The sequence below is a fragment of the Candoia aspera genome, chromosome 3 (assembly GCF_035149785.1).
Source record: "Candoia aspera isolate rCanAsp1 chromosome 3, rCanAsp1.hap2, whole genome shotgun sequence".
NCBI lineage: Eukaryota > Metazoa > Chordata > Lepidosauria > Squamata > Boidae > Candoia > Candoia aspera.
In genome coordinates, this window is record NC_086155.1 from 106,309,154 (window position 1) to 106,323,928 (window position 14,775).

Sequence of the window (14,775 nt, forward strand, 5' to 3'; positions counted from 1 at the left end):
ATTACCCCCCTGTGCATACCTTTCATGCAAGTTCACTGACACGGAGAGATACTGGCATGTCTGGGAGAAGGAAGCCTTTGCTGTCCGCTACGAGCTCTTAACTTGGCACCATTTCTTAGAAGGAGCCCCTCATCCATTTGAGGTTTGGACAGATCATAAAAACCTCCAAGTGCTCCAATCTCCCAGGAAATTGAATCCCAAATGTGTTCACTGGGTGCAATTTTTCAGCCGCTTTAATTTTACATTAAAATGCATTCCAGGGGGAAAAAATTTCTTGGCAGATGCCTTATCCTGCCAACCCCAGCACAATGGCAAAAGGGAGGAGATTGTGGACTCCATCATTCCTTCCTTGCTGGGATTGGTTGCTGTAACTAGAAGTGCCAAAGTGATTCCATGCCTACTCCACCCACTGACTTGCAACAGGAGCTGATTGTTGCCCAGCAACAAGATACGTGGCTGGCACAAAACAAAACCACTCTCACAGAGCACAACAGAATTTGGTGCCGTGGAGCCCAACTATATGTCCCTGAAATTCTATGTAAGAAAATTCTAGAGCGCTGCCATGATTCTAAACCTGCTGGACACTTTGGCTTTGTAAAGACTCTACATTTAATTCACAGGCAATTTTGGTGGCTCTCTCTCAGAAAAGACGTGCAGGACTATGTTTCCACCTGTCCTACTTGTGCTGTCTCCAAACGTAAAGTGGGTAAACCCATGGGGTTATTACAAAATGTAGCCAGTCCTACCTGGCCTTGGGACCAGATTGTCATGGATTTCATTGTAGCTGAGAGCAAAAAGAAAACTCTTATCTGAGTTGTAACTGACTTATTTTCCAAACAAGCACATTTCATCTGTGCAGGGTTGCCCACTGCGCCCCAGCTGGCCAGACTTTTCGTACAACACATCTATCATCTACATGAGGTCCCCTCACATGTCATTTCTGACAACGGGCCACAGTTCACCTCAAAATTTTGGAAAGCTTTTCTTAAGCTCATAGGGGCGGAGCAAGCACTAAGCTCCGCCTTTCATCCTCAAACGGACGGATCGACTGAACATTTGAATGCTGTACTGGAACAATATCTCTGATGCTATCTCAGCCACCAACAAGACAATTGGGTGCACCTATTTCTGTTTGCTGAGGTTGCTTATAATAACTCCATTCATAGATTTTCCCCATTTCACATTGTGTATGGCCAAGATTTTCTTCCTATTCCAGAACTGCCTCAAGCTATGGAAAAACCTCTCATGGCTGATGACTGGATTCAACGCATCCGCGGTAATTGGCCCGTGGTGCTCCAAACATTGCAGGATGCTAAAGACTCTTATAAAAAGTTTGCAGATTGCAAACACTCACCTGAATGGGACCTATCTATAGGACAAAAGGTCTACCTCTCCACAAAACACCTAAAATCAACACAACCCTCGAAGAAGTTAAGTGCTAAATTCATTGGGCCTTTTCCTATTACCAAAGTCATCAATCCAGTAATCATATAAATACAGCTCCCTGAAAATATGCAATGTGTTCATCCTGTTTTTCATTGTAGCCTTCTCAAACCATTCCAGGCATCAGATCACTGGCATCCCAACTCTCCACCTCCAAAACCCATCATGATTGACAAGGAACAACACTTTGAAATTCAAGCAATTTTGGATTCCCGCAGACACCGTGGCCACCTCCAATATCTCATTCAGTGGAAGAACTTCCCTAAAAATGACAGCGAATGGGTCAACAGTCACCACGTTCAAGCACCAAATTTGCTTTGTTCTTTCCATGCTCATTTCCCAGATAAGCCTAAATAACTCTCCTCTTGCGCTTTTACTGTTCACATTCTCTTTCTGTTCTACTTTGCAGGTTCAATGTTCTGCATCTCTTTCTCCCAGGGTGAATTCTTTTTTCTAGAAGGGCAGCATGTCAGGCTCCCTTTGCACATCTGCCATAAAGCACTGCTACACGTATCAGCCTGCTACACTTATCAGCTGAGGAATAACAAACCCGTGTCAGCTTTGCAGATTTGCAGCTTCACACACAGGGAAAATGCTTCAGCACATTCCTTCACAAACCGTTAGAGCCAAGGTTGAGCTGATAAGATACCTGGACTGGGAGGGGGAGATCATGAGTGAGAAAGAGCTTGTCAGACAGGGAGGAGGGATGATGTCACAGAGAAGGAATTACTTTGAATGCTTTGGCACCAAAACATTATTCAGAGCTTTGCAACTGTCTTATGTGCAATCAGATTTTAATAAATGGATTCTTTAAGCTTCTAATGAACTGTCTGGAGAATTTCTTAAGTTAAGATCCTGGTACTGGGACTGTCACATACCATCCTGGATGAAACCCAGAGCATCCAGGAGTACATCAGTAAGATTTAACCCAAAGATGAGCTGCTGAGAGAATGCCTGAGGCAGCAGCAGACATGGAACAAAGATCAAGCAGAGAAAGTGCCATGGCAAGACAACCCTGCATGGGATGTACCATTGACAGGTAGCTGAGGTAGATGACATTGGGAAATCCTACCAGTGGCTGGAAAGGGCTGGACTAAAAGACAGCACTGAGGCACTGATCATAGCAGCACAAGAACAGGCACAAGGCACCAGATCCATAGAAGCAGGGGTCTACCACACTAGACAGGACTGAAGCGGCAGACTGTGCAGAGAGGCCTCAGAGACAGTCCAAAACATAGTGGCAGGGTGTAAGATGCAGGCAGGAACAGCATACACTGAACGGCACAACCAAGTAGCTGGCATTGTGTACAGGAACATCTACACAGTGTATGGGCTAGACCCTCCCAAGTCCAGATGGGAGATTCCATAGAAGGTCATGGAGAATGACAGGGCTAAGACCCTTTGGGACTTCCAGATCCAGACGGACAGGCAGGTACTGGCCAATCAACCGGACATCGTGGCAATAGACAAGGACCAGAAGACAGCAGTGGTGATAGATGTAGTTGTGCCAAGTGACAGCAACATCAGGAAGAAGGAGTATGAGAAGCTGGAGAAGTACCAGGGCCTGAAGGAGTTAGACAGGATGTGGAAAGTGAAGGCCAAAGTGGTCCCAGTGGTGGTAGGGGCACTCGGGGCTGTGACCCCCAAACTGGGAGAGTGGCTCCAAAAGATCCCAGGAACAACATCAGAGCTCTCTGTCCAGAAGAGTGCAGTGCTGGAACAGCTCAGATACTGTGCAGAACCCTTAAACTCCCAGGCCTCTGGTAGAGGACCCAAGGTTGAGGAAGACACAGACCACCCACAGGGGTGAAAAGGGGATTTATTTTTTATTTATATTGTAAGAGGGAAGGCTTCTGACTTAAAATAGTCCCATGAAGTGGACCCTGCACCTGTGGGGAAAAATTAGGAAGAAGAAAAAAAGTCTTCTGACTTACAATCCACCAGCTCTCAGAAAAGCTGTGGCTACTTGAAGTGGAACTTTTCATGCAAGAAACACAGAGGCTTAAATTTTGCATTTTTGCAATATTCCAAGAAGAAAATAGTTTACTGGTTGGGAATTTCAGAAGATTTCCTTATTCCTGGAAAATTCTTACAAGCATTTCTGTCAGGGAGACAGAACATGGCTTGCTCCCTGCTGAAAAAAGGGGTCAAGATTTATCTCTTACAAGGTGAGCCCAGAATTCCTGTGACAAAGCATCTTCTCCAAATCCAATGGCCAAATATATTCTTTTATGGGCACCATACTAGTAGATACCAGTGGAGGTAACTGCAGTTTTTAACAAGTCCTAGTTGCATCCCATCCTGGCTAGGAGGAACCCTTCTATTCCAGCAGTCAGAAGTGACTTCAAGTGACTTCAGCTGGATCCTAGATGAAATCTTGCCTTCAGGGCCATTCCACTATCAGCCCTTCCAACTGGGAATCAAGACTTGTTAGCCAGAATATCATCTTAGAAGCTTTACCAATCAAGCTAAATGAGGAAAAACATACAGGAGATCTCATATCTACAATAACACCTGGTTCAACCTTGTTGCTTGGGCAATGCATAACTTCATCCATGAAACTGGATGTAGTGTGAAAGAAGAGGTCTCTACCACACTTTGTAGTGTGAAAGAAGAGGTCTTTTCCTTGTTGAAGCAGTCTGGATGCTTCTAACTGAAGATGTGAAGTCTTGTTCTTTTTGGCCTTTACACATATCTTTTGGTTGTTGTCTTGTCCTGGCATATTAACGCATGCTATTTCCAGGTAGCAGTTTGCACATCAGGAAAACCAACCAGAGTTCACAGAAGGTGGTGATGTGTGATGATTATTCATACAATCCCACTGTGCTGTTTAGGCTTGCCAAAGGGTTTCTCAATCCAAAAGATTAGCAACTGCAGTGAATGTCATAGGCAACTGACTGTTAACAAACAAAGAATAGTGTCTACCATATCAAGTAGTAATAAACTCCTTGCAAGTGAAAAACCTGCTTATGTACTTAGACGTGATACTTTCTAAAATGCCACTGCTGGGTTTTCACATGACATTTCAAAATATTCCATTTAAACCACCAAAAACCCCAGTATCCAAGCAAGATTGTTTTCTGGTTTAAATAAGAAATAATTAAATGGGAAGCTACTGCTTTGGAATTTAGCTCTGGAAAGGGAGCAACAATTTCCTTCAATTTGCAACAGTGATTTCCAAAGAGATGTGCTGCTGTGTCAGGTGGAGGGAGCTGTTATGTAAATTAACCAGGAATCCTTATGGAACCTAATCTTAAGTGGCAAAATCATATATTATATAACAAAATGCACCATTTTGTTGGGTTTAAGTTACAAGAAAAAATTATGTCAGGATGTGTATGTGCAAATTTCATGAGGCAAAACTTCCTTGGTTATAGCTGAAGAGCAGTGCTTTTAATGTATGCTTTAAAAATAAAAAATATTATACATAAAGACCAGAACCCTAAAAATTGACTTTTTTGTAAAATGAATTATGTAAAAAATGTAAAATATCTATACAAACTTGTAAAGTTGAATAAAAGAAAATGAAAATCTTTTCAAAAATATATTGTCTTGAACAATGTAAAATAAATTTAATGTGCCAATATGAAAATTCTCATTCAAGAGTATATGTTCATGTGTACTAGGCAAGCTATAATTAAACTATGATTGTTTCATCCATTGAGTATTTCCTTTTTGTTTCCTTTCATGATGTGTAAAACCCAAAGCACGATACTACTGAATGCTTTCAAGGACTTAATAGTTTGTTCTTTCTCATGTGCATATAAAAAGAAGAGCTGTAGCCTTTGATCCATTGGTGAGAATGTGGAAGAAAGGAGACTTTAATGCAGTATTACATGTTCACTTAGATTTGATAAATGTTATCCATTTCAATTTGATAAATTGATTCCAGGAGGTCTGAATTGCAAAGGGAAAGCTTTTAGGGACAACATCCTTGCACATATCTTCTTTGAGACAAAAAAAAAAAAACTATTGACCTACTTTATCTCCATAATGATCTACTTGGAGGGATATCTCATTTATCCCCTAGAAAAAAAGAAAATGCAATCAGAAATTCTACCAAATTGACTTCTGAAGTTAACTGCATGAAAACTAAACTGGACTTATCCAAAAAGATAAGGCATGAACTGTTTCCTGGTTTCTGAGATCATTAATTCCCATGAACTACTCTCAGTCTTCGGAAAGAATGATTCCAGAAACCATGTTAGCCACAGGAACATGGAGGTCACAACTCTGGTTTTGTTGGTTCTTTTGGGGAGGGGCACCTTCCAAATTACTTGAGTGTGATTTGCTCTCTGGACTGGTAACCAGGATCATTTCCAGGCTGTTATTTGGAGGATGCCCAAATAATTTTATGTTTATGAATTCTAACATAAACTTAATCCATACCTTTCAGATAAATGAACAATTGAAACACAATTATCTTTTGCACTTTCAGAATGTTCTGACTCAGTTCTGAGATCAAAAAACACACCCCACTTGTTTAAAAATGTTATTTTTTTTGGAAGAAAATAGGTATATGTTAAATACTTATTTAAATGCAGATTTTTCTTTCACATTATCAATACTGCCATTGCAAGAGCTGTAACAATGGTAGTAAAGAAGCAGGTTGCTGACTCTTGTCCTACCAGCACTCCTATCCCATGTCAACCTACCAACTTATCTGCTGCTGTTCATATGCATCCCAGTTCTTGTTACCTTTGCCCCAGTGGCAGAGCAGCACTTCCAATCTGCCCTACAACATGGCTTCCAATAGCTGCTAAGAGTCTTCAGCATCTGAAGATGATTTAGGATGGAAATGTTATGTACCTTTACCCATTTGTCACTTAATCCAACCATCTAAAGTACCACCAGCTCAACTGAATCATAAGATTCCAGGTTAAGAATCCTCCTTTCATTTTCAAAGTTCCAAGGTTCAAGGGGGGAGAAAAGAAGCTCTTTCATGAGCAAGCTACAGTAAATCTAAACTACTACTGTTCATGCTCTACTAGAAGCACTGATAACATGTGTTCCAAAAGTTATTTATCAGATCTTATTTCCATGAGGGAATAAGAGCAGCAGCTGGGAGTTGGGATAGTTCATCTCATAGCATGGGTCCCCCATAGTGATAGAATTTGAAACGCTATTGACAAACGAGCAAACTAACTACTGCTCTGCACAGATGCTCAATGGATGACAAGTAGTCAGTAGTCAAGAAAATAGTGGAAACATGCAGCTCAGCCTCGTTTTCTGGGATAAGAAAAATATTCTACAATATTTTTCCAATAACTCAAAGTGGTTCATAAACTTAGAAACACAATGAGGGATTATTTAAACTTGATTTATTTAAGACATTGGTATAGTGTTCTTCATCCAATAAATTCCAGAATGGCTATCAGCAATAACTAATAATATGCAAAAAAAACGCAACACAATATTCATTAGAGATGTTAATATGCCAACCAAATCTACCACACAAATCAAAAGAAAGGGTGTGTTTTGTGAATCCTTACAAAAAACAAACAGTGTAAAGGAACTTATGTCAGAGGAGCTACATCAGTAAATGCCCTGGGTTTTATTTATTAAGCTGTTAAAACAAAGCAGGGCCAGATTTGTCCAGTATATCCACCATGTCTGCTGATATACAGGTAAATGGTTCCTTAGAAATGCCACCCCAACTATTGATGCAGGATATTCTTACATGAGACCTAGAATCACAGAGGAAGCCAAAGCAATTAGCATAACATCAATAAAATGTGGTTTTTGATGCCTCTCAAAATCTGCAATGTGTTTTCAGAGAAATTTTTAAAAGTACATATTTATTTGTGTTACATTAATTGTTGTCACTGCCTCTGTGATTCCAAGCGAGGATGATTTTTCCCAGTGGAAAATTCCTACAAGCTTTGTCTCCAAGTTGCTAAATGGAATCACTATCTGTGAACAACATTCTTCCTTTACAAGAGTTGGTAATCACCCACTCAAAAATGTAAAACTTAAGAAATATAAGGATAAGATTGTTTTACAGTTTTTATATCAGTTCTGCTAACAATGAAGGAGTGAAGAAACTGGAGACAGGAGCAGCCAACCCAACAGTGTTAAAAGCAGGTTAATGGGTATGGGGTGAGTAAGCAGGAACAAAGGTATATTGGTAGTACAAAAACCTAAATGCAAATATTCTTAACATTCTGAAATTAATTTAAATAATTAAATATAGATATAGCAAATATCTTAAAGTTCAAATGTTCAAGTGCTAATCAATCATCTCATTGACTCTGCTTTCATTGGACAGAACACTGAGCAATTTTATACATAGTACAGTCTGACTCACCTGTTTTGTTTTTTGTTTTTCCTGATGGGGAAAGACCTGGAGTCTTATTTTTTTAAAAATGAAAGAAAAGAAAGAAAATGGAAAACAAAGGGGAGAGGCCCAGAATGTCTTTGCAGAAACCTGTAGATTCCTGAACACTAATCTTTTCACTCACTTGTCAATAAACTTTCTTCCTGGCTGCTTCACCATCGCTGGGGATCCATCTTGGAATGGGGGGTCCCGCAGAACCCTGTACCTCACAGGTTTGCAATTTGAACAAAGTGAACTGTGTGGTGTGGAGATCAATTGTGCAGCATCTATCTCCATCTTCTCATCAAATGTATAAATCTTTATGCCAGACACCTTCTTGGTAAGGTTCAGTTTCACTGTGAGGGGAATGTCACAGAACGTATCCATTGGTCCAAGGTGAACAGAATCCCCCTGCTCTGTCAGGATCTCAACATCTGACAGAGCTTTGGAATCAGTGGAGAAATTTGTGGTCCATATCAACAAAGAGTCAGAATACACAGGATATAGGAAGTAGAGCTCCAAAATGCAACCAAGGGGCTTAAGGCAAGGAGTAGTCATGCTCATATTAAACAGATTAAATTCAGGGCTCCAGGCCTGCAAGCTGGTTTCACAGGGTTGTGTTACATCTGGAGGTCCTAGAAAGACAAAAGGAATGGAAGAGTTTCCTGGATAAGCAAGGCAGTGTGGAATTTCAAAGGCAGAGCCATGAGGACATGGGGAGATATGGAGATTTGGAAATAGGGTCTCCCTTCCCTTAAGGAGAGCCAAATTTTTAATCCACTTCAAATTTCATTTCTGATATCAACACATAAATAAATTGACTGGAACATAGCATTCTAACTTCTCATATAATATACTATTCCTGATAGACTAACACTGCTGAAAAAGAAGGGGAGATAATCTGAACAATTGCTAAAAGCCCCAGGGGAAAAAAAAGAAAGAATAAAGTATTTTTTCTGAACATGTATTTCCTCTGCCTTAAAATAATTCCTTTCAAGGGAAAAAAATAAACAAATGGCTCCACATCCCCCATGTAAAAGGACATGAATCTTTCAGGCTTTAGATTTATATTTAGTTAGGACAAATGATGCATATTAAAAATGGACAACTTTTATGTGTCTGGAAGCCACACTCAACAAGAATAATAGTAGAATAAAATAATTTTATATTACTTTTTTCCTTTTGGAAAATTTCAACTTACATACAAAATAGGTAAGTTAACCTTGTGGAATCTTCATATTCTTATTTTGTCTTGTTTTATGCAAAAAAGAAGAAAATCAGACTAACCACTGACATTTTGCTGCTTAGTTTCGTGGACACAATCTAGGGGTCACCTGGCGTCCCTGAACTGAGGGCAGAGGGGATGCCTACCAAGTGGCAGTTGCCTGCTCCTACGTAGAGTCTCCTATCTATAGTGTCAAAGAATGCCTAAAGCAAAGAGCAAAAATATACATAATCAGCACTGTTGTACAACACCACTTTCCCTGGATTGTATCATTTCCGATAGCTGACAAAAGCCACATACACTGAATTACAATCAGTACCTGGGTTTGATCACACACAGGATGTTATATGTAAGCATGCTTTTTTAAAATATACATAGATATAGATATACTCCAGAATATAGGCAGATCTTTTCTTCCTTTGTTGTAATGCAGGGGAAGGGGGAGAGAAAGAATTCAAAGAAGTTACAGATCTCTAGTTTACCCTCTTCTATTCAAGTGATATAATCGTGGTTCTTTTTGGTTCACAAAAATGCCCTCAGAAGGCAAATAGGGCTAAGGAAGATCCCTCTCTAGAACTCTAGAGAGCCATGCTGGTCAGTCTACAGTAGACAGCATGAGCTCTAGGGGCCATTTCCCTCACTCTCTTGAAGGCAGTATCCTATGCTCCTATTAATGGCCCTCGCACTGATATATAACCATCTCGGTCTCACCGGTCACATCTCAGCAGGCAGGTTGTCTGCTGTTAGCCACATTCTTCCATATAAAAAATTGCTACCTACTCAAAACTATTAGTTCAGAGAAAGTTATCCATAGTATTCTTCCTGACAGCAATTTTCTACGAGCAGCAAAATTAGAGCATGCCTATGTACGCGTCTATGGAGTTTAAGATGAAGTATCTCTAGTTGCAACCTGACATGCAGGACAAATTCATTATATGATCACTGGGCCTGTAAGTTTCTGGGATCTGACTGAAATTCAAGGATAAAGCAGTAAATCCTTCCTCAAGCCAAGCTCAACTCCAGGTGACTTCACACGTGGGTCCATGAAGTTCCTTTTTTTTGCATGAACAGAGAAGCAATGTGGCATAGCCCTGCTTCTTGGATGTTTTTTCAGCTTCCCAGGTCTGAAGTTCCCTGGGAGAGGAGTGTGTGTGTCTCCCACTCAAATACTAATGAGACTGAGAAAATCACTAGGTGAAAAATAGAAGAGATAGCAGTAAACGTTCTCAGGCACTTCAATTTACCCTTGGCTAAATGATGCTAAAGACTATAGTAACATGTACTCTACTTCGCAAAGATTTCCCCAGTGAGTTACCACCATATAGCACCATATAGTGCTTGCTCAGCAATAAGTATGCAAGGCAGAATTTTCATATCAAGTGAATAGAAACTGCTTCCTAATGAACCACTTGTTGCATACTGTGGGCCACATATTATTGGGAGGGTGACCAAATTGTCTCCCCACTGCAATGCCAAGAAAAGAAGTGCTTTCCCCCCCCCCCTCCTCATAGAAGTGAACAGGGGCAATTCACTGACGTAAAGGAAGTATAGACCACACTCCTGCTCTTTTAAGCTGAGAGGCAAAAAACGTTGATGAAATCCAACTTTTTCCCCACAGCTCCACCACAATCTCATCTAGCACTTTAAAAATCAGCCCTAGAGGCTTGGGGAACCCTCAACAGAAGATTTTGAGGGGACCCAGGATTGCAGAAAGAGGTAGAACTATCCTCCCTTCTGGCTCCATTATTGGAATTGCTTCCATCAACCCTACATTGGGTTTCAGCCTTTGTGAAAAGATATAGCAAGTCCTTTTGTATTATCACTGCACCCTTGTGTCTATATCCCCCTATTTCATGTTCTGTTCCTAACCATTGCTGGATTACCATCACCCCCATCTTCCAAATTGCTTCCTTCATGGTGCAGAAGAGAGGAGAGATCAATCATCTGATGTCTTTCCATTTCTATTCTGTTTCCATTATGTACATAAAAGGATAAAGCTGGAATCATCAAAACCAATCCCTTTTGAACTGTTCATACTAGTTCAAACAATATTGTTTCCAGTGGCTCTGGAAAGTTTTGCCCCTTCCATTAGATAGATATTGATAATGTAGATTGTTGATATTACATCATCTCCCTGTCTTATCTCTTGCTTACTGTTTAAGTCTCTCTCTCTTTCCCTCCCTCCCAGTTTTTGTCTGCCTTTTGTTCTGTTTTGCCACTTAACTGGATTTTTTGAAAAAGTTTGTTGATGTTTAATAAATAAACAAAAAGCTCTATCTTTTGCCAGCTGAACTGAGTGGTTTGTGTGCTTGGGTGCAAACTAAACTGGAAATTATTCACAGCAATTTTCCAAAAAATATGATACACAAGGATGACAGAGGTTAGGACTTTTAATAGCAAGATTGAGAGAGAGAGAGAGAGAGAGAATAAATTAATGACTAATTTAATAGACATTCAATCCAGCTATTGTTAAACAATGGAGAAGAAGCAATGCCTTCAGAAGGAGAAGGAAAATCATTGTCTTCCTTTTAGTGACTGTAAAAGGAGTTCAGTAGTAGTAGTAGTACTATCTTTATTTTGGTAATCAACTGGCATAAAATAACATTTAATGATAAAATTACAACCATCCCATTGTGATAGTAGTTTTGTTTATATACAATGAGAAATGACTAAGATTTAAGTCACTGGCACAAAAATAAAATTATGATGCCAATATAGTTTAAATAGTGAGGTTAAGATTATGATGAGAAGAATAAATATGCTGCAGTATAGATTTAAATAATTTGGATGTTAATAAATAAAACTGTGGAATAATAACCAAAAATAATGAATAGTTAACACAAACTGTAAAATCACTATCTCACAAACAGCTACAGGTACAACTATATTTAATATTGATATTGTGACTATAATAGTATGTGTAAAATAAAGTGATATAGAAAGGAATGCCAATTCCACTAATCAGCTAAATAATTAATAAGAAGTAGAATACAAATTTATGAGTGTAATCTTTATCAGCCTGATGGCTTTAGGTAGAATTATATTGGTGCAGTCATGGGCCATACATAACAAAATAAAGCACCCAAACTATGTCATTTGTTACTGACCAATTATGGGCAGAGTTTATACTTAATATAACAAAATTTTGCTACACTTACAGAAGTAAATTTACCTTGATCATCTAGTAAATAAATTTTACAAGAAGGTCCCAGAAATTTAGATTATAGAAGGGTAATCAGCTGAAGGTGAATGTCCCTGTAAAGCTGGCGGTAAAGGAGGACATGGGCCACAGTTTCTACGGCACCCATGCCCCAGAAGTGGTGCCATGCTTCCAAGGGAACTGTTCTGCATTTCCCTCCAAAGCTACTATGGGGAACACACTGAAAAAGGAGGCAATAGGAAGCAGAAGCATTCTGTCTGGAATTATAACTAGTGTAGTTAATCCAGGAACCTTGGCTGCCATCTCTCTTCTAGGCACAGTAAAACAGGGCAGAATATTGTGAGACCCGTATCTTCCCCCCATCACTAAAACCTTGCCGTAAATATCAAGAAATCAGCACTGCAGGGAGCACTGGGAGGGAAGGATTGGCTGGCACAGAAGGATTCATACATACTGTCCTAGACCATGCTGATTACTGCTGCAAATCCATCCTCCACTTCTCCTGGCAAATGGATTTAGAGGGCAGGTCACAGGAGCATCTTACTTACTGGTCTTGCCCAAGCCACTCTCTCTCAATTTCCATTCTGTAATATGCACTTGCTTTTGGCAGGTTGTAAACACTGCTGAAATAATGGCTGCATTCACATATAAAACAAAGACATAAAGGTTTTGTTTTGCTTTTGATAATTAGTCTTATCAAGAAGAATTAACTGTATGTGCAAGGAGTCCATTCAATGAACTACTGTTTCAAAACTCTAGCTTTGCATTACAAGAGAATACAGCCAATATAATAGTATGGATTACTTATTTATTATTATCCTGGGAAGGTAGTTTGGGATTCTCTTGTTTTCTAACCTTTCTATCATCTTACCTTTTCTCTCCATCTTTAGGCTCCTGAAGTAACTAATATATTCACCATATGATAGGTGTACCCTTAATAACCTCCAAGGAATTTTTCTCCTTCCAGTGAAATTCCCCCTTTTCTCCAACACACACATATTAAGCCACCTTCACAACAGTTTAAGCAATCTGTAGACTGGGGCCAGAAAGAACAATTTTGCTCAAAACATTGTTAAATCAGTAGAAAGCTTGTGCTCTCTCTTTTAAAGGTACAGTATATGACATATTTAATTTACATGATATTATATTATTTGTTGAATGATTTGCCCAGTATTGTTATTTCATTCTGTTTTAGAAGGGAATGAGAAAAAGAGAACTTTTTTAGATCTCCTCCTCTGGATGCACTCCTCAAAGCCATAAAACAGCTGGAGATACTCAGAGACTTTGCACAGCTCCACTGAAGCCCTTCAAATTCTTCTTGGCCTGCACAGAGTTTTCTGGCAGCATACCCAGCAACAGCTGATGGGACACCAAGTCGTACCTAATAACCCCTTTGTCATAGAAAAAAAGAGCCGGGACCTTTACCTATTGCCTCCTTTGGAGTCCAATAACCAGAAGAATCACAGATTAGAGGAGAAGAGGCCTCATGTACATACTGGCTGAAAGTTCCATCTTCAGCACAATTTCCGCAGAGGTTCCCTGACTCTCTAAAAAACAGAGAAAGAAAGGGAGAGGGGAAGAGAAATGAATGTGTTCACCTCCTTTTAACTCAGACTTTTTTCAGAATTCTACCTAACTTCCTACTTACACTTCCCTGACTTCCGTAATACAAGGTATATACAAAGTACGAGCATCCTACATATGTGCCAATACTGAGCCTTATCTCTTAGTTGGTGGGCAACTTTATGGTAGTCTCTAGATTAGAGGCCTTAATTTGCATAGACTAGCAGGGGGTACAACTGGCTTTGGTGGCACTTCTGACATATTGACCAAATATGCCACAATTGACTTATCATTATCATTCACAGGGAATGCTGAATGTGGCACAGGTATGACTAAGACTGGGTAAGATAACCTACCCCTTCTTTGCTTACTAAAAAGCATTATTTGAAAGACTCAGTTGACAAAAGTCATAATTAGTGGCAGAGATAAATATGAATTGGCCCATCTGGTGTTGACCACGGCATCTTGAAGATTGCAGCTTGAAATATAAGAGGAATAAATGGCAAAGAACATGAACTATTGGGCTGGGTTTTCTGTGTTTTAATGCTTGTAAGCCACCCAGAGTCACTTGTGTGAGATGAGCAGCTATATAAAACAAACAAACGAACAGGAAAAAAATGAAAGAAAGAATATATTGTGTATCTGTTAATCTAAGAAAAAAGAGATGCAATTTGAATATAGATCTGACTGAAGTTGATCTGATCATGTAAAGTGGAATTAAAGAATGCATGCAGAATAGTGAATGTCCAGATTTAATTATGAATGGAAGAGCTAAAATGTATATAAAGAAAGTATGAATTGGTATCACTGAGGTTATCAGGATGCATCTGAAAGTAGGAATCCTTTGTTTGTTGACAGATGCATGTTAAGAACCAGAGATCAGTTCTGAGAACAACTGTGCAACATTCTGAATGAATAAGACTCAGAGGGAAAATTATTCTAATATATAGCATTAATAGGTAGATAAGAATGAGATGAGAGAGTACAGAAAAAAAAATGATTGGGCCACTTGGAAACTCAAGAATCAATGAAAACTGTGATTATTTCATATCAGCTTATAAAAAGAGT

General features: G+C 39.4%; 1 protein-coding gene across 1 annotated transcript in view; it reads right to left on the reverse strand.

The window, feature by feature from the left end:
- Positions 1 to 14,775, reverse strand: part of PAPPA2 (pappalysin 2) — a 159,976-nt gene that overhangs the window by 72,896 nt on the left and 72,305 nt on the right. The window contains exons 6-7 of the mRNA XM_063298487.1: positions 13,570 to 13,691; positions 7,905 to 8,394 (exon numbers count right to left, since the gene is read on the reverse strand). Coding sequence (XP_063154557.1) covers positions 7,905 to 8,394; positions 13,570 to 13,691 — 612 coding nt within the window. The remainder of the gene's footprint in view (positions 1 to 7,904; positions 8,395 to 13,569; positions 13,692 to 14,775) is intronic.